The 19,550-nt window shown below is 35.7% G+C and overlaps 1 protein-coding gene across 2 annotated transcripts; it reads right to left on the bottom strand.

Moving 5' to 3' along the window:
* Positions 1 to 626: 626 nt before the first annotated feature.
* LOC101406343 (olfactory receptor 5P76) lies at positions 627 to 17,265 on the bottom strand. Of its 2 annotated transcripts, XM_087433988.1 has the most exons (2): positions 17,126 to 17,265; positions 627 to 1,431 (listed from the first exon to the last, which is right to left on the bottom strand). In XM_087433988.1, the coding sequence occupies exons 1-2, from the start codon at positions 17,263 to 17,265 to the stop codon at positions 627 to 629; spliced, it is 945 nt and encodes a 314-aa protein (XP_087290114.1). The 2 variants fall into 2 exon arrangements, with proteins under 2 accessions (XP_087290114.1, XP_004418447.2); XM_004418390.2 differs by lacking the exon at positions 17,126 to 17,265 and having other exon boundaries at positions 627 to 1,608.
* Positions 17,266 to 19,550: the final 2,285 nt, after the last annotated feature.

Raw genomic sequence — 19,550 nt, 5'->3', positions numbered from 1 at the left:
GGTGAACATGATGTAATCTATGCAGAAATAGAAGTACAATGATGTACACCTGAAATTTTTACAATGTTATAAACCAATGTTACTGCAATAAACAAAAAATTAAAAAAAAAAAAAAGAGGAAACCCTCTTAAAAAATCTGTACTTCCAAATATGTCATAACTTCATAATTTTAGAATTTGTTTTGCTTGGATGAAATTTTCCGTGTTTGATTTCAGTCCTAAGAGGGGTATTTTAGAAGAAAAAAATAAACTACATCAATTCAAAAAAAAAAAAAATGGACAGTCTTAAAGGTTTGGATATACAATAACCTTAACTTACAGCAGAGAACAACTTTTAAAAAGATATGAATAAAGTTTTAAAATGATTTTCAGCAGATTAAGTATATTTTCATGTGAGCCATTTTGAAACTAATTATAAATTTAGTTTAATTTTATAAAATGTAAGTAACTATGGGGCTCTGACTTACAATTTGATATCAGAAAATCCACCCCATACCTTTACTAAAAGCTTCCACACTGGCTAATGACATACGGACATAAATGTTTTGACCACAGGCACTCTTTGTCCATTTATTATAATATTTATGGTATATTATTATCTCAAATTCTACAAAATAATAGGCTTCACTAAGAGAACATTTTTCTAGCAAGCTCTCTCTTCAGAGCCCCCTTAATCTCATTGTTCCTGAGACTGTAGATGAGGGGGTTCAACATGGGGATCACCACCATGTAGAACACAGACACCACCTTGTTCTGGTCAGTTGAGTAGCTGGACTTGGGCATCACATAAATGAATGTGATGGTCCCATAGTACAGAGTGACCGCTGTGAGGTGCGAGGCACAGGTGGAGAAGGCCTTGTGGCGCCCCTCAGTGGAGCACATCTTCAGGATGGTGATGAGGATGTAGATGTAGGAGACGGCTATGACAAACACAGTGACCACAAGGATGGAGCCAGAGGTAAAAGAGGGGACAACTGTGGGGATATTGACATCATAACAGGAGAGTTCAACTAAAGGAGCAAAATCACAGAAAAAATGATTGACTCGATTTGGTCCACAGAAGAGGAAAGAATAGAAGCAAATAGTAAAAGAGCAAGCATTGAGAAAACCACCTATGTAAGCCACAATGAGTAACTGGACACAGACTTGTGTAGACATTTTGGTGGAATAAAGCAGTGGGCTGCAGATAGCCATAAAGCGATCATATGCCATGACAGCTAGAAGGAAGCACTCCACTGTCCCAAAGAAAGCAGCAGAACCCATCTGGACAGCACATCCCAAATAGGAGATGGTATTCCTCTCCACCAGGAAGTTTACAAGCATATTGGGTGTGACGGAAGATGAATAACCTATGTCAGCAAAAGCCAAGTGGCTCAGAAAAAAATACATAGGATGATGGAGCTGAGAAGAGATTCTGATAAGAATGATTGTGCTGAGATTGCCAGATATGGTCACCAGGTAGATACACAGGATGACCATGAAGAGAATGACTCGAAGGATCGGGTCGTCAGTTAAGCCCAATAAAATGAACTCTGTCACTTCAGTGTGGTTCCCCTCCACCAGGACATCCATGATACAGCATAGCTGCTACCAAAATGAGCCTGTGATGAAAGACTACATTAAATAAATTATAAATTTGATTGTTTCATTTTTGTTAACACATAGAGCTTATAAACAAATAAATTATTCTGTTTAGTTTAGAATGCTTTTTTTGGCTTTAGATTAAAAAATTTATGTTTTTTATTTTACTTACATTTTTAGAGAAAAAAGTTTATACTTTTATGTATAATGAATATTCTATATTGTATAAATTTTCAGCAAAAGCACTAGAAAATCTGTTTGAAATAATGTGTACGTTTTTTTCTCTATATTACATTCCTATAAAATGTATTTAAAGTGGCTTTAAAGCTAAAGATTAAAAACATAAGACTTATGAGAATAACAAAAAGGAATGCTAAGGATAACAAGAAGAAAAAAATGCATAAATATAGGATTATGTAATGGAGACAATAATAGCTAACATTTATTTAATGCTTAATAAATGGAGGACGCAATGTTAAGAATTTTATATATTGGGTCTATTTAATTTATATGAAATAATAGTCAGTGTTTTATTTTATTTATAGACTGGAAATCTGATTTATAAAATGTTAAATAATTTGCCTAAGTTTACATAGCAAGTGGTGAAATCCCAAGCAGTTTGAATCCAGTCAATTTCTTTAGTAACTATGCTATAAGTGAAATTAAATAGTACTTATGATGAAGTCAATTCTCATGGAAATGGGAGGATAACAAATTACCGTGTCTACTTTGTGACAGCTGATGTTTAAAAGAGTTTCCTTGTTAACCACAAAGTTTACAATTTCTGTCAGTAAATCAAGACCATTTTTAAAAGGAGAAATACAATTTTAGTTGTATATGATTAATATCTAGGACATAAGTAAACTACATTTATTCAAACAAATCAAATCATTTCCTAATGTAACAATGTTTTGTAATTGGAATATTACAGAATGAAATAATATTGGTTTCAACATAACATAGAGCTGAATAAAGTTCCTGTCTAAAAAGTTAAGTTTACCCAGGTTGACCCAGCGAGTGGCCAGGTTGAACCTCATCTCCAAGTTTTCTGACTTTATATTCTCGACTTTGTCCAAAGTATCTGGTTGCCTGTAAGCTAAAGTATTCAGAACAATAAACAAAAGAAGTCTTTCTACAAGATGTTTACTAACAGTAAGTCCCCAAAGCATCTCAAAGCTAGTCAATTTATTACCATTAAGGCTGAGTGCCAAGTAATAGGTAGTGTGAAAGACCATGTGAGTTTCTGGTCTTATGGGTGGAAAAATGAGGAATCCTCGTATCTTGAATTATACACACTAAATAAACTGTAGAAACTCAGGCTAATTTAGCTAGGGTTACTTGCTAGCTGACCCTGGATTACATTTGTCCTGTTTCTCAACTATGACTGTGAGTACAGATACAACTTTAGAGAATAAAGTCTTCTCAAATGGTAAATGAAAATCAACACATCAGATTAACTCACAAAAGCCAAAACTTACCTCTTGAAATAAGAATTCATTCATCTTACAGCAATAAATTCAAAGTCATTGTTGTTATATAGCAGCTATGCTATCTTATTATTGTTTGCCTTTGAGGATAAATCTCTGAAGATTCTAGAGATTCAAATGTGCATTCAAAATCACCAGCGATCTTTACACATTCTCAAGCGAATATTGAGCAGTTCACTTCACACAAACATAACTAATTTTTAAGGGTTCTGTCAATTCTCAAGTGATCAGTTTTTTCCTTTTTGTCTAAGTGTTGGTGACTTTCATGTGATAATTATTGGGAGTATAGTACAATATAATATCTCATAGCTAGATATTGGTTCTAAGTTTACTTTGATATTTCAGGTTAAGGAATACTAAAGTTCACATATAAAAGAGTAACCTTAGCTTCTTTCACTCTACATGTGTTCATTTCATAAGTGTTTTATGTGATATATGTAAGCACTCAATTAGGTGTCTTAGGGAATGGGATATAATGCCATGTAAAGTTGAATTTTAAATAACACAATTATTTAAGACATATATACATGTATATTTTCAAGTTGTATGGATAGAGAACTGGGAAGTCAAAAGTAGTTTGGATGACTTTCTGATCAGGCTTACTCTACATGCCTCAAAGGGTTGATGACTGGCTAGTGGCTTATTTGACCAGATAGATGATGGTGGACAGAGTTATCTTCAACCTGAAGACAATCTAATTCTCTTGCTAATTCTAATTATAGAAAGTCCTGTCTCATTCTTCTGATGCTCTCCTGGGTGGATTTTCCACTAATAATACCAACGAACTTTCATTCGGGCCTAACACTTTGCCAAGCGCTGCACTTAACACTTGACTGACATTTTCTCATTTAATCCTCACAGCAATTGGGTGAGCTAAGTATTCTTATTATCCTAGTTTCACATAGAGGGAATGGAGGCTTAGTTAGAGATACTTGTCAAAATGTGCTCAACTGGTTAAATTAAATCCAGGTTTAAAATTCATTTCAGGCTGAATCCTAGAATGTGTACTCCTCACTACTGCTATTGTCTAGTCAACTTGAAGACGTAAGTGTTAAGGGATGACCACTGGTTCTCAACTAGTCCCTGATTCACAGTTTCCTCTCCCCACCTTCAACACTCTGCCTAATTCCCTAAGACTGATTGGGCCTACAGTCTGGCCCTGAGCACCAGGCCAGTATTCAGGATTCTAATTTCCTCTCATGTGTTCACCAATGACCATCTTCTGTTGATTTTATCTCCAAATTCCTATCAAATATGTCTACTTCTCTCCATCTCAGCAATGTAATAGCTGTCCTAATTGATTTTCCTATATGCATGGTTGACTGTCCACACAACAGCCAGACTGAGTTATTTATTAAAAGAATTTCATATTCATTTTTGTCATTTTTAGCACTATCAAAGAATATCACGCATTTGGTTAAAATGGCTCATATGAGAAAACAACAGTCCATTGCTCCATCCTTTACAGTTCCAAAGTCTGACTTCTTGCAGGTAACCACATTTGACTCTTTAAACTATTTCATGATTGAGACACCTCAGTATCTGTAAAATAATATGCTTTACTCAAGAAAACTGGGGTTTCTGCTATTTTTTCCTTTTTATTTGAGTTGAACATAATTAATACAAGAAGAAAACCAGTGGTTTTTCCAACTCTGAGAGGATTACTGATATTTTTCTTGAATTTCTTATAACAAGGTCAGAACAGAATATCAATGGGTTAAATATCAAGAAAGAGAATAAATTTTAATTCAGTATTTTATTGCAAATATAATATAAAAATTAAGCATCTCTAATTTCTCACAATTAACAAACAATGGAATGTGGTGGTATCAAGTTAGAAAGATATACTGCGTTAAACAAGTAGAGCTCAAGTGGAATCTCACGTGCAAGTTTATTACAAATAAGCTACTCAATTTTATTCTACGAAAGTAGAGAATAAACATAAACCTTACCCTCCAAAAAACATGATTTTAGTTTCTTTAATTAATGATCATATATATTTTCCAACATTTTATTCATACCTATAAAACAAGATGTAATGGCTAGCTCAGTTCATCCTCATCTCAGTCTATGTTACTTAAAAATTCAGTTTCTTAATCTTTCAAGTTTCCAGCTGTTAATTTAAGTCCTCTGGTTGTAATTTAATTTTAATCAAGGCTGAATTAAATACCTTGGAGCTTAAAATTTGGATTTCTATAGCTTATACCATTCTTTATGGATTCAGAATTTTTATATATTCACCTATTGACATTCTGCACTCCTCCACCATTCACATTAACGCACACACACACACTCGTGTATCTTCCACTACTTCCGTTCTTTCAGTATAATTATATTTTGATTTTGTGTTTTGTTAAACTTTGAAATTTTATGTAATATACATTTTACATTTAATTATTGTGCTTTAATTATTGAAAATATCTTATGACCACCTATTTTATGAGGACATTGATATCTATATACCTATGATAATTCTTCAAAAACTAACCTATATATTAAATGAAATACCAGTGAAAATACAGTAGGACTTTTGCAGACTTGATACACAAAATCTAAAATTTATATAGATATGAATACTGTCTAGAATAAGAAAAACAATTTTAGAAAGGAAGAACAAAGTTGAAGTATTTGCAATACATGATTTCAAGACTTGGCCTAAACCTGCCATAATCAAGACAGTGTTATACTGGTGAAATGAAAGACATACAGCTCAAAGGAGCACAAAAGATAGTCCAAAAATAGACACAAATATATAGTATATTGTCACTTGATTTTAGAAAAATGTTAAAGACAATTCAATGAGGAAAGAAAGTGTTCTCAACAAATGTTACTGGAACAACTGCATATCCACATGGAAAAAAATAATACCAATTTTACTTACACTATATATGAAAATTAAATCAAAATGTATCATAGCATAAATGCAAAAGATAGAACAATAAAATTTCTAGAGGTAAATATAGGAGAAAATTGTTGCATTTTGGGATAGGCAAAGATTTCTCAAACATTACACAAAAACTACAAACCAAAAAAGTAAAAAATAAAAGGATATACTGATTGTTGTGAACTGAATGTTTGGGTACCCCCAAAATTTGTATGTGGAACTCCTAATCCCCAAGGTGACAGTATTTGGAGTATATGGGGCTTTGGGAGGTAATTAGGGTTAAATGAGGTCATGAGGATGGAGACTCTGGTCTGACAGGATTAGTGCCCTTATGGGAAGACACACCGGAGAGCTCATTCTCTCTCTCTGGATGCATGCATGAGGAAAGGTCATATTTCCCAGAAATTATACACCATATCTCCTAGCAATTACACTCCTAAGCATTTACCTAAGACAAACGGACATACATATCTACAGAGAAATGTCTTATATGTTGCCAGAGGTAGAGGGTGGGTGGAAAGGGTGAATGTGGTCAAAAGGTACAAACTTCCACTATATTATGAATAAGTCATGGGGATGTAATGTACAGCATGGTGACTATAGGTAATAAAACTGTACTGTATATTTGTAAGTTAACATAGTAAATCTTAAAAGTTCTCATCACATGAGAAAGAAAAAGAAAAAGAAATGACTCCTATGTTCATAGCAGCTCCATTCACAATAGCCCAATACTGGAAACAACCCCAATGACCACCAACTGGCAAGTGGATAAAAAACTGGTATATTTATATAATTAATGCTACTCAGCAATAGAAAGAAAAAAAAAACAGCAGATACATTATGAAGGAATCTCAAAATAATTATGCTGAGAGAGAAGTCAGATGAAATTGTGTGCATACACTGTATCATTCTCATTTTATAAAATTACAAAAAAGCAGACTGATCTGTATTGTCAGAAAGGAAATCACTAGTTGCCTGGGGCCAGGGACAGAGAGAAGAAGGATTGCAAAGGGGCAGAAGGAATCACTGGGAAGGCAAAGGAATCATTGCTTGATTGTGGTTGTGGTTTCATAACTGTATACAATAGGCAAATCTACACTTTAAATGGATGTGTTTATTTTACTTCAGAAAAGGTTAAAAAACAAAACAAAACCCTGCATAGCCATGTCAGCAACACATCAGAGTCGGAAGCACAGATCCTCTTTACCACTCCCCCCCAGCCCCGCCCCAAACACACCAATTCGACACACCAATTCGGCAACACTTCATAGACAAATTATTTTTGTTAGAAATTAGAAACTAATTGAAAGGCTCCTGCTTCCTGGGAAAACGAAAAACCAGATTCACCAGAAGCTGGTAGGGAGATTCGGGACAACCTGTCATCAGAGGTGCTGCCCCTGACACAGCGCCATAGGATCAGGAAGGGACCCCCTAGCTCCCAGTCTCACTCAGAGAAGGGAGGGAGTTGTTTCGGGCACACAGCACCCCAATTTTCTGAGGGGTCTCCCCAGAGGCCTGGCTTCTGTCTTGCCAGTCTTGGCACTCTGATAGGTCAGTCACAGTCTAGCCATTGGGGGCAGAAACAAGACAGCGGCTTGGATTGGTAGACACCATTGATTCTTCCGCCTGCCCGGTACAGAGCAGAAAGGACAAAATATCCCAGCTTGCAGCTTCCCATTGGAGAAGAAAAGAGTTGATTCGTGAGCCCAGTGCCCCAACTTCTCCAGAGCTTCCCAAAGAGCTAACATCTGTCTCCCAAAGTCTTGAAGCTCTGACAGATCCTGTACAGCCTAGCTGCCCAGAAGAGAATGAAGGCGGCAGCTTGGGCTGGTGGATACCCTCCTTACCTCCCCCAGCACAGAGCAAGCAGACAATACCCACAGCTGTCTGATTCCCCCTTGGGAGATAGAGTTGGTAGAGGCTTCTGGAATCTCTGGGCAGGTTGATTGCTGGTGTAGGGAGGTCAAGAAATTTTGGGGTTATTGTCTACATGGTTATAGTGGGTGTGAAGTGGACTATCAATGTGGTTTGAATTTCATTTCTACGATGTCTAATGACATAAGCATCTTTTCATACACTTACTGGTCATCTGTATACATAATTTGGAAAAAGTCTATTTGAGTCTTTTGCCCATCTTTTAATTGGGTTATTTGTATTGAATTGTCAGTGCTCTTTATAATTCTGGATACAATCCCCTAATCAGATATATGATATGCAAATATTTTTTCCCATCCCGTGCGTTGTTGCTTCACTTTCTTGATAGTTTCTTTTGATGCACAAAAATTTTAAGTTTAATGAAGTCTAATTTATCCCTTTTTCTTTTGTTGCTCTTGCTTTCGATGTCATAACTAAGTATCCATTACTAAATCCGAGATCATGAAGACATCCCTATGCTTTCTTCTAAGAGCTTTATAGTATTAGCTCTTACATTTAGGACTTTGATCCATGTGAATTAATTTTTGCACATGGTATGAGGTAAGAGTTCAAACTTACTCTTTTACATGTGGATATCCAATTGACCCAGCACCATTTATTGAGAGCACTGTTCTTTACTCATTGAATGTTCTTGGCATCTTTGTTGAAAATCTGTTGCTCATAAACACATGGATTTGTTTTGAACTCTCAATTATATTCCATTGTTCTATCTGTCTATCATTATGCCAGTACACACTGTCTTGATTACTGTTGCTTTGTAGTAACTGTTGAAATTGGGAAGTTTGACTGCTCCTACTCTATTCTTGTTTCCCAAGATTGTTTTGACTATTCTGCATCTCTTGCATTTCAATATAAATTTTAAAATCGTCTTGTCAGTTTCTACAAAGAAGTGAGCGGGGATTCTGAAGGCGATTGTATTAAATATGTAGGTCTATTTGGGAAATAGTACCATCTAAATTTTATGGATCCATGAACATGGGAGTTTTTTTCTTTTATTTAAGTTTTCTTTCCTTTCTTTCAGCAATGTTTGTAATTTTCAGAGTATAAGTTTTGCACTTCTTTTGTTAAATTTATTCCCAAATATTTTACTCTTTTTGGTGCTATGGTAAACGAAATTGTTTTCTTAATTTCATTTTTGGAATGTTTATGGGTAATGCAAAGAAATACAATTTATTTTTATATTTATCTTGTATCCTACAAACTTGCTGAACTCGTTTATTAGTTCTTATAGTTTTTCATGTATTTCTATATTTTCCTATATGTATTTATTTTTTACGTACAACATCATGTTGTCTGCAAATAGAGGTAGTTGTACTTCTTCCTTACCAATATGGATGACTTTTATTTCATTTTCTCCCTAATGCCCTGGGTAGAACTTTGAGAACAATGTTGAATACGAATGGCAAGAGCAGACATCCTTTCTTTATTCCTGATATTAAGGGGAAAGCATCCAGTCTTTGGCCATTAAGTATGAAGCTAGCTATGGGTCTTTCATAGATGCCTTTTATTAGGCTCAAGAAGTTCCTTTCTATTAATAGTTTGTTGAGTGATTTTAGCATGAGTGGTGTTGAATTTTGTGGAATGCTTTTTCTACCTATATTAAGATGATCATATGGTTTTTATTACTACATATATATATGTGTGTGTATATATATATATATATATATATATATATATATATATGGTGTGTGTGTGTATATATAATCAACGTAATTAATTGCCAGATGTTAAACCAACCTTGTTTTCCTGGAATAAATCCTGTTTAGTCATGTACATAATTCATTTTGCAGGTTGCTGCAATCACTTTGCTGGTATTATGTTGAGGATTTTTGCATACATACTCATATGGGTAATTTCCTTCTTTCTGATATCTTTGTATGGTTTTAGTGTCAGGGTAATAATGGCCTCATAGAATGAGTTGGGAAGTATTCCATTCCCTCTGACTTAGAAGAGTTTGTGAGTAATAGGTATTAACTCTTTAAGTGTTTAGTAGAATTCAGCAGTGAAGCCATTTGTGCCTGGGCTTTTCTCTATGGGTAGTTTTTTTTTTTTTTTTTTAAGATTACTAATTCAGTCTCGTTACTTGTTTTAAGTTGATCCACATTGTCTATTTCTTCTTGAGTCAGTTTTGGTATCTTGCGACTTCCTAAGAATTTGTCCATTTCATCTAAGTTATCTAATCAATTGGCATATGATTTTTCAGTCTTCTTTTCTAATCTTTTTATTTCAGTAGGATGGTATTAATGTCATCTCTTTCATTTCTGATTCTAGCTCTTTGAGTCTTTTCTCTCTCTTTTTCTTAAGACTTTATTTTTTTAGAGCAGGTTTAGTTTTCAGCAAAATTGGGAGGAAGTTACAGAGATTTCCCGTGTACTCTCTGGCACTACACATGCATAGACTCCAACACTATCAACATCCCCCACCAGAGTGGTACATTTGCTACAAATAGTGAACCTACATTGAGACATCATGATCACCTGAAGTCCATAGTTTACATTAAGGTTCACAGTGGTGTTGTACATTCTATTGGTTTGGACAAATGTATAATGACATATAGCCATCATTATAGCATCATAAAGAGTATTTTTAGTGCCTTAAAAATCTTCTGTGCTCCACCTATTCATCCCCAACCCCACCCCTAATATCCACAGATCTTTTTACTGTCTCCATAGTTTTACCTTTCTTCTCTTTTTTTTTCTTGGTCTATTTAGCTAAAGGCTTATCAGTGTTGTTGATCTTTTCAAAGAACCAGCTTTTGGTTTCAATGACTTTCCTTATTGTTTTTTTATTCTCTGGGTCATTAATTTCAACCCTAATCCAGATTTATTATTAATACTCACAAACTGGAAACATTTCAGGTTTTCTTTCTTAGAAGTATAGTTAAGCAAACTGTTATATTCACACAATGAAATACTATTAAGTAATAAAGGGAAATAAACCATTGACATACTCAACAATATAAATACATTTTAAAAACATTGAGCTTACTAAAAGAAACCTTGCAAAAACAAAGAACATACTATATGATTCTACTTACATGAAATTTTGGAAATTGAAAAACTAAGTCATGGTGAAAAAATAATTAGAGCAATGGATGCCTTTATGGTGGGAGCTAGCACTGACTAAGGATGGGTATGGGGGAAGTTCCTGGGATGACGATTATATTCTAGATGATGAGAGGTGATTGAGTTACACAAGTTAATGTATTTATCAATACATAATGATTGAACACAAGATTTGAGAATTTCAGTTTATGTAAATTTTCAGAAAATTACATAGAATAAAACACTTAAGAGTATTGAACTCTAGTTATTGATACATGTACAGAAGTATTTATGAAGTATACTGATATCTGCAATTTCCTTTGATGTGATCATAAAATAAGATAGAGTAATGGATGGATAACATACAAAGAGATATGTGATAAAGCAAATACAGAAAAATCTTAGTGAGTGGCATGATGTATTTTCCAAAAATGACAACAGCAATAATTATAATCCCACACACTCTTCTAGGACTTTGTCTCTGTCCCATCAAAAGATGAAATCTATTTCCCTCTCCTAGAACCTGAGCACTGCTTTAAGGTGGCCTGAACAAAAGAATGCAGTGCAAGTTAGGTAAGGCATTGCATTAGTTAGTCTTCTCCAGAGAAACAGAACCAATAGGTTATATAGAAATGCATATAAGAGGAGATTTATTATAGGAATTGGCTCACATGATTTTGGAGTATGGGAAGTCCCACCATCTATTGTCTACAAGCTGGAGAACCAGAAAAGCCAGTGGTATAATTCAGTCCAAGTCTGAAGGCATGAGAACCAAAGGAGCCAGTGATGTAACTCCCATTAATCTGAGGCGAAAGGCCTGAGAAACAGAGGGGCTGGTGGCATAAGTCTCTGAGTCTGAAGTCCCATGAACAGAGCTTCTGATGTCCTAGAACATGAGATGATGGACCTCCAAGTTCAAAAAAAGAGAGAGAATTCCCCCTTCCTCAGCCTTTGTGTTCTATTCGGGCCCTGAATGAATTGGATGATGCTCACCCACGTTGGTGAGAGCAGATCTTCTTTACTCAGTCTATTGATTCAAATTCTAATCTTTTCCTGAAACACCCTCATAGACACAACCAGAAATCATGCTTTACCAGCTAGCTGGGCATCTGTTAGCCCAGTCAAGTTGACACATAAAATTCCCCATCAAGGGCATGAAAGTTGATATGGCATCCACTTGGTTCTCGTAGAATGCTAACCCATGGAACCCAGTCACTATGCCCACAGTGAAAGGCTAAATACCCATTTAAGGTCTCAGATGACAGACAGCATCAATGACCAGACATGAAAGTGAACAAGATATTCAATATCTCTGTTAACCCTACTGAGACTTGTCTATATGACTATATTTGTTTAAAGCCACTAAGATTTGGAGTAATTCATTATACAATTGTAGATACTCAGAGTAATCTAGGTAGTGGACATACAGATGTTCACAGTATAATTGTTTCAGCAGGATTTTATGTTTTTAGTATTTCACAATGAAATATTAGAAAAAAAATTTAAGTGACAGTGCAGTACTTGGGAATTTCAGTTACAGTGAATTTTCCTGTTCAAGAAGGACTTCCACAGAAGAGTTACTTCATGAGAAAGCAGTCACACAATTATTTTGTGTGTCCATTTTCTTTTCTACGTTTTTTTCTGACTGATTGCCTGGGCAACAGCTTCATATAATAGCCCTCTCCCTAGCTCTGTATGTAGGACAGAAGACCTGTGGGACGTGGCAAATTTTCAGAACTATAAAATAGATGGTATTGAGTAGGAAGTAAAATATACCTGAGGGAATCAACCACATTACAAAATGTATTTAAACAAGTTGAACTTGAATTACCAGATTTTATTTTTCAGATAAACAAACATCACTGAATAATCACAATGCCATGTCAGAACAAAAACAATGCTTTGTTAACACCACAATGAATTGTACTAGGTCCACAGAGGACAGTCCTCTTGGTATATAATGGAAGGGAAAAAACTCCAAGTAGTGTCAAGGGATAACGGCCTCAGCTGTTCAGAAAACTCTCATTGGAATGTACATGGAACTCAGTTTCAGCCATAAGGAATAGAGAAGACTCTACTGTATTGTTCTAAGAGACTTTGTAATTTCAGACATAGAGTAAACTCAACACAGGCATTGAAAGGACAATGTGCCTTAAAAACATCCCTAAATGACTTTATAGAAAGAACTATAGAAAACTGTACATGAGCTGTGAGTTCCTCATAAATCTTATTTTTTTCTTCTTTTTAAGAGGTTGGAAGTGATTCTTCTTTGGCATAAAGTGGTAATTTTATTTTATATTTCTATTTACATGAACATTGTGCTCTACCCACTAATAACCAACTAGCATTGGGGCTAACAGACAGAAGGTACTGAAAATACTAAGGGTAAAATTGGACAGACATAAATATTGTTGTTTTCCTATTCCTGGCATAGTTGGCACACAGAAAACAGCACTGAAAGGAGGCTAGCAAACTGAAAACCAAGAATAGGACTGCAAACTGCACACCAAGGATAAATGTGCCAACAGGGATGGACTTGGCATAGCCAACCAAGCAGAAGAGCAGGACAGTGTTAAACAGGCATCTTGTGAGCAGGCAGGTGTTGCTGAGCACCTGTAGGAAAAGTTGTCTATAAACCATGTGATGTTTTAGCAAATGGGAATGGACTAGCAGGTACTGAGCACTTTTATTATCTGATAAGTCTTATGCACAGCATCGTCACCCTGCAAGGTGGTGTATTTACGGCCGTGTTACAGAGGAGAAAAATGGTTATCAGGGAGATTAAATTACTTGCAGAAATGTATGTAATACAAACAGAGCTTGGATTTGAACACAGCCTTCTCTAATTCTGCCCCATCCCATGTTACACTAAAAAATAGAGTCCAGTGTAATTCCAGATCTAATCTCAAGACTAGTTCAGTGATTTCATTGTATCAAGAGAATGTAGCAGGAAAGAGTATGAAAAATTTATATATAATGCTCCTACATTTCTGTAGTTTCATGTGCAATTTAATTGTAAATTTCACTGTAAACAACTCAAAATTTGATTCTTTGTGTGTTTCCCTCCATGTTCCCTTTGGCCAGTCAGTGTGACCATTTGATTTCATAATTATGCAGTTGTGATTTACAAAAGCAATAAGCATTCCTTTGGTGGATCTAATACAGCCTCATAGAAAAAACTAAGGAAATAGTTTTCACATATATACAGGGAACCTGGAAAACCATTTACAATCAGAAGAAAACATGAATCTCTAGTTTATGTAAAATTTGTTAAATTTCTTATCAGAATTCACCCCTGTAACTCAGTAAAACTAACATTTGTACATTTGATGGAGTCCAAAAATCACATAGGCTTTCTTTGCTCTTTTTCATTCTTTTTAATTTGTTCTCCTCTGATTGAGATATTTGAAAGTTCCTATTCTCTAAATCACTTACTCTATCTACTATTTGCTTGCCTCTGTTATAGATCCTCTATATTGCGTTTTTCGTTTCATTCACTAAATTCATCAGCTCCAGATTTGTGTTAGGTTCTTTTATATGATATATATCTCTTTGTTAAATTTCTTATTTTTTCATGTCTTTTTTTCCTGATTTCATTGAATTGTCTTTCTGTGTTTTCTTGTAGCTTGTTGAGTTTCCTCAAAACAGCTTTTTTGAATTCTTTATCAGTTAGATCACAATATTCTGTGCCGTTGAGTTTGGTTTTTGGAGGATTATTTTTATCTTTTGGTGATGACATAGTTCCTTGATTCTTCATGTTCCTTGTGGTTTTATGTTGCTGCTTTCACATTTGAAGTAGCAGACACCTCCTGTATCTTTACTACTTGCCTTCAGCTGGGATATACTCTTTGTTGTTTCTGTTATATCTGGGGTTTTCTCTGACCTTGTATGGACACACCTGCTCCACACTTTTTGCTCCCTCTTGAGACAGAATTCTTGAGTTTTTATGTTTTCTCTGGTTCTTACAACTCACCAAGCTGGATGCTGAAAACCTCTCTTTTGTTTTCGAGAAGGTAGCACTACAGTTCAAGTTTGTGGTTTCTTCCTTGCCTACAGACCCTGTTCTGGTTTTCTGAGAGCACACCATTTACTAGAGCTTGCTCTCGCTGTACTCAGGAGAGCACACGAGAAGCTAGCTGCAGAATTGGGGTAGAAGTGGGTGTACCACCTGGGGTATTGAGGGTGCCCACAGGCCCACTGATGGGATCCTCAGATGAGGTTCTCCCAGAGGCTCATGGGTGGACTTGCTACTGAAGTACTGAGCACAGTCAGCTCAACTGCATCCCTTTAATATTCGTATCTGCCTGTTTCCGGATCTCCTCCTGTCCCCCCAGTCATGGAGGTCCTGCTTAAGTAACTCTTTTTAAATGGGTTGGCAGCTAATTCAGCCCCAACCAGCAACACCTTGGGGAAGGGCTGGCACTGGCAAAGTTCCTCTTATAGTCTCCAACGCATCCAAACTCATACATTATTTTTGTTCTAAGAGCATGCTGTAGTCGCCCCTCTGGAAGGCTGGACTTCTACAAAATCTCTCTCATCTGTGGGTTTCTGCCCAAGTCAGCACTCTCCAGCTGATCACGGCTGAGAGGGGTTGAGGCAGGTTCACTGGCTCCTGCTGGTTTTGCAACCCATACTGAGGTCTTTCCACCTATTACTAGATACATGGGTGGGCGAGACTCCTCCCAGATCCCTTGGTATATGGTGCTGGGTCTCACAACTCCCCCTGAGGCACTTTTGTATGTGGATGGATGCCCACATAATTGTTTAAAAAGGGGACAAAAAGGAGGGGCACCTCATACAGCCATGAAGCTGATGTCACTCTGGACTTAATACTTTGGGCAGTAGAATCATTGCTGATGATTAAATACAAAAATCACATAATATAACTTGTACTAAGATTAATCTGATATTTACATTTTTATTAAAGGAAAAAATCATCTTAAAAATACTATCCCTTTTTTATTAATAAAATATTCACATAGGAAAAAACAACTGGAAGAAGAAACACAAAGAGGTCCGTAATAATACAAAAAATTTTTAATTCTATAAATGAAACTAGGTCTGGTTTACAGAGAGCATTTTCAGAGTTGTTCCAGAAGTTCGAGTGAAATTATGTGCAAGAAATCTGAGAATGTCAGTATCAGAGGCAATAGAACTAGGAGGGAAAGAAATAGTTTAACATACGTTATAGCAGTATGCAGCATACATTTGGCAAGATTGAAACAACCTAAAAAAGAAACCTTATTTCTTCATCTAGAGAGGAGCCAGGTCATGCCATTAGTCCCTAGTAGGCTCTCTTTTGGAGACTCTTGAATGTATTTTGTGTAACGTATTCCTGAAAGGGAAGAACCAGTAGCTAAATGGAGCTTTCCCATATCTTCTGAGTTGGTTTCACAGGGCTCACCTGCACAGGTACTGTGGGAGGAATCCTGTTGGTCAGGCTCAGATCAAAAGACAACAGAAGCTTTATAACTACCAGCATCACTGATTTCAGTCCTTATATCATCTGTACAGCATGGACACCAACTCTAATATGATGAGATTTTGGATGGCAACACTACTCTTTATTTCCCATTCAAAATGCTTCAGATGCTTCCAGCCGTTAATTCCAAAGATGGCATTCGAACAGCACAGAACTTATTTGAAAAGATTTGTACTTATACGTGTAAGAAATGGTGGGTGAAGTAAGGATAAAGCAAATTTTTTTTGCTAGATGTTCCTATCTTAGTGAATCCATATTTATTCTTTAAACTGAAAATTCTCTTGAGAATAACACAATGAAATTTGTAAGTCTAGAATACTATGAATGTACACTGAAATTTATTCCATTCATCTGCAGAAAAGGTCCTCATCATACAGTGTTTATTATTAAAATCAGATTACTTTAGAACCACCAATGTGTACTAACCATCAGGTTTCTCATGGTCTCTTTAACCTCCTTGTTCCTCAGACTGTAGATGAGAGGGTTAAACATGGGGATCACCACTGTGTAGAACACAGACACCACTTTGTTTTGTTCAGTTGAATAGCTGGACTTGGGTGTCACATAAATGAATGTAATGGTCCCATAGGACAGAGTGACTGCTGTGAGGTAGGACGGGCAGGTAGAGAAGTCTTTGTGCTGCCCGTCAGTAGAGTGCATCTTTAGGACTGAGAAAAGAATGGAGACACAAGAGAGGGCTGCTTCTGATTCACCTGATTAGGCTGACATTGCCCATTAAAGTGACCAGATAGATTCCTAGAAATGCAATAAATAAAATGGCAGAAACTGTAGTATCCTCTGTTAACTCCAAAAGAATGAACACTGTAACAGTTTTGTGGTTTCCAGTCCCCATCTATACTGGGAGTGGTGCCCACTGAAAGAAAAACAAGTGGATATAAGAATGGAAGAAAATATTATAATTCATGTACTTATTTTTACAATGGGTATATAATAAAAATTACACAAACATAGACACTTGAGCGCAAATTTGTTAGGAAATGCTTTTACACATCATACCTCACGTAAAACTTGATAGTATATATGTTCATTGACATAAGGCCAGGAATACTCAGAAAAAAATGTTTTAACTTAAGAAACTTAACTCATATTTGCATCACATTGTTAGTTTAGGAGTTCCTTGAACAATGGAGATCAGCTAAAATTTCAGAATAATATTTTTCCTTCAAATATTCAGTGTCAAGAAGATTGAACACGTGCATACATAAATACACACACACACAGACACACACACACCCCAGCAACACATGCATACATAAATACACACACACACACACACACACACACACCCCAGCATCACAGATATATTCACAGCCAGCTACATGTCACTCTTTTATTCTTAACAAAAATGCTTGAATAATGGTATTGTGAATTAACTGAGCAATAGTATGCCATGTTATGAGCAGCATGTAATTAAGTGTCTGGACTTCAAAGTCCCAGCTTCTTTATCTTTATTCAGGACACAGCTAGGAACTTTATTAACTAGGCATGGACTCAAGACTGAATGAAAGCTTAAAATTTTAAAGAAAATAGATTCATATGACACAAATTCAGCGTTGTTATGAGTGACGTTAGGGTATGGAAGCAAAGTGTTGTGCAAAAATGTATTGAAGATGTTAGCTCAGGGCTGGTCTTCCTCAGCAAAAAGAGGAGGATTGGCATGGATGTTATCTCAGGGCTGATCTTCCTCACACACATACACACAAAAATGTATTGAGCTTTGGAGCCATGCAGGCCTGGGATCAGATTCTAGCTTTGCCACTGACTATCTGTGGAATCTTAGACAATTTACATCAACTCTTCAACCTTCATTACTTTATTTGTTAAAAAAATATATCTAATAGGATTCTTGGTTTGAATAAAATGATGTATGTGATAACACCAAGCCTGGCTCACAGAGGGAAGTGGATGTTCAAGAAGTGATTATTTCCTTAGAATAACCAAACCTTAAATTCTAATACAAAAATGAGAAACAAACATTTCTTTATCCATACAAAAGGAAAATTATTACCTGCAGATGTTTGTACCTCAACAATAAGAACAAATGCCCAAGAATTGTCACTGGAGAGCAAGGCTACATTTGTGAGATTTGGGGTCTTTTGGGATATAAGACCTTGAGTACATTGCTTGTTTGTGAAAATTCCGCTGAAAAACCACAAGATGGAGAAAGTTACATGTATACATGCTCATGTAAATATGTCCTGCCCACAAATACATTTTGTGTGTGTGCATTAGTTTTTTTAAATGAAAAATTTGAAGGATTGCTAAAATCGTTCCAACTGATTTGGGACTCACAAGAATAAACATAGTGTAGCACACAGATTTTCATTTTAAAATAGAAATCTTTCTGGAAAAAAATAAGAGCTTATGTTTTTTATATAGTTCTAGATGATAGCACCTTTTTTTTTAAATTAAATTTTGTATTTTGAGATAACTATAGATTCATATGCACTTGTAAGAAATAATAATACAAAAATCCCTATACACTTTACTGACTTTCTCCAAATGGTACTATCTTACAAAACTATAGTACAATATCACAACTAGGATATTGAAAGTGATACAGTCAAGATACAGATCGCTCATGTGACCTATTATAGCCACAGTGACTCCCCTCCCGTATCCAACCCCTCCTTATTTCTTGTAACACATGTTCTGTTCTCCATTTTGGTAGTTTTATCATTTCAAGAATTATATCATTGTTATATCTTTCTCTGTCTCTAGCAATTTTCCTTGTGCTAAAGACTACACTATCTGACATTAAATTTGCCACTCCTCCTTTCTTTCAATTAATATTTACGTTCCATATTTTTCTCCATCTTTTAACTTTCAACGAATTTATATACTTGAAATGAATTTCTTATAAATAGCATAGGGGAGTTATGTTTTTTAATCCACTTTACTAAGGAGGGCACAGAAAGAAATAAGAAACATATCTTTGGAAACTGGAGAAAATGTAGTCTTTGTTATATAGTGAGTGGCAAGAGGCCTAGCTGAGTTGTGTCCTACAGTTATGTGGAAAGCAGAACTCGTAAGTGATGAACTTGGATATTTACCTGAGGAGATTTACAAGCAAAGTGCTGAAGGTGCAGCCTGATTTCTTCTTCTTTTTTTTTTTTT

This window comes from Ceratotherium simum, chromosome 7, assembly GCF_057802395.1.
Source record: "Ceratotherium simum simum isolate JZ-2026a chromosome 7, ASM5780239v1, whole genome shotgun sequence".
Taxonomy (NCBI): Eukaryota; Metazoa; Chordata; class Mammalia; order Perissodactyla; family Rhinocerotidae; genus Ceratotherium; species Ceratotherium simum.
This window is presented reverse-complemented; position numbering and strand designations above follow the sequence as displayed.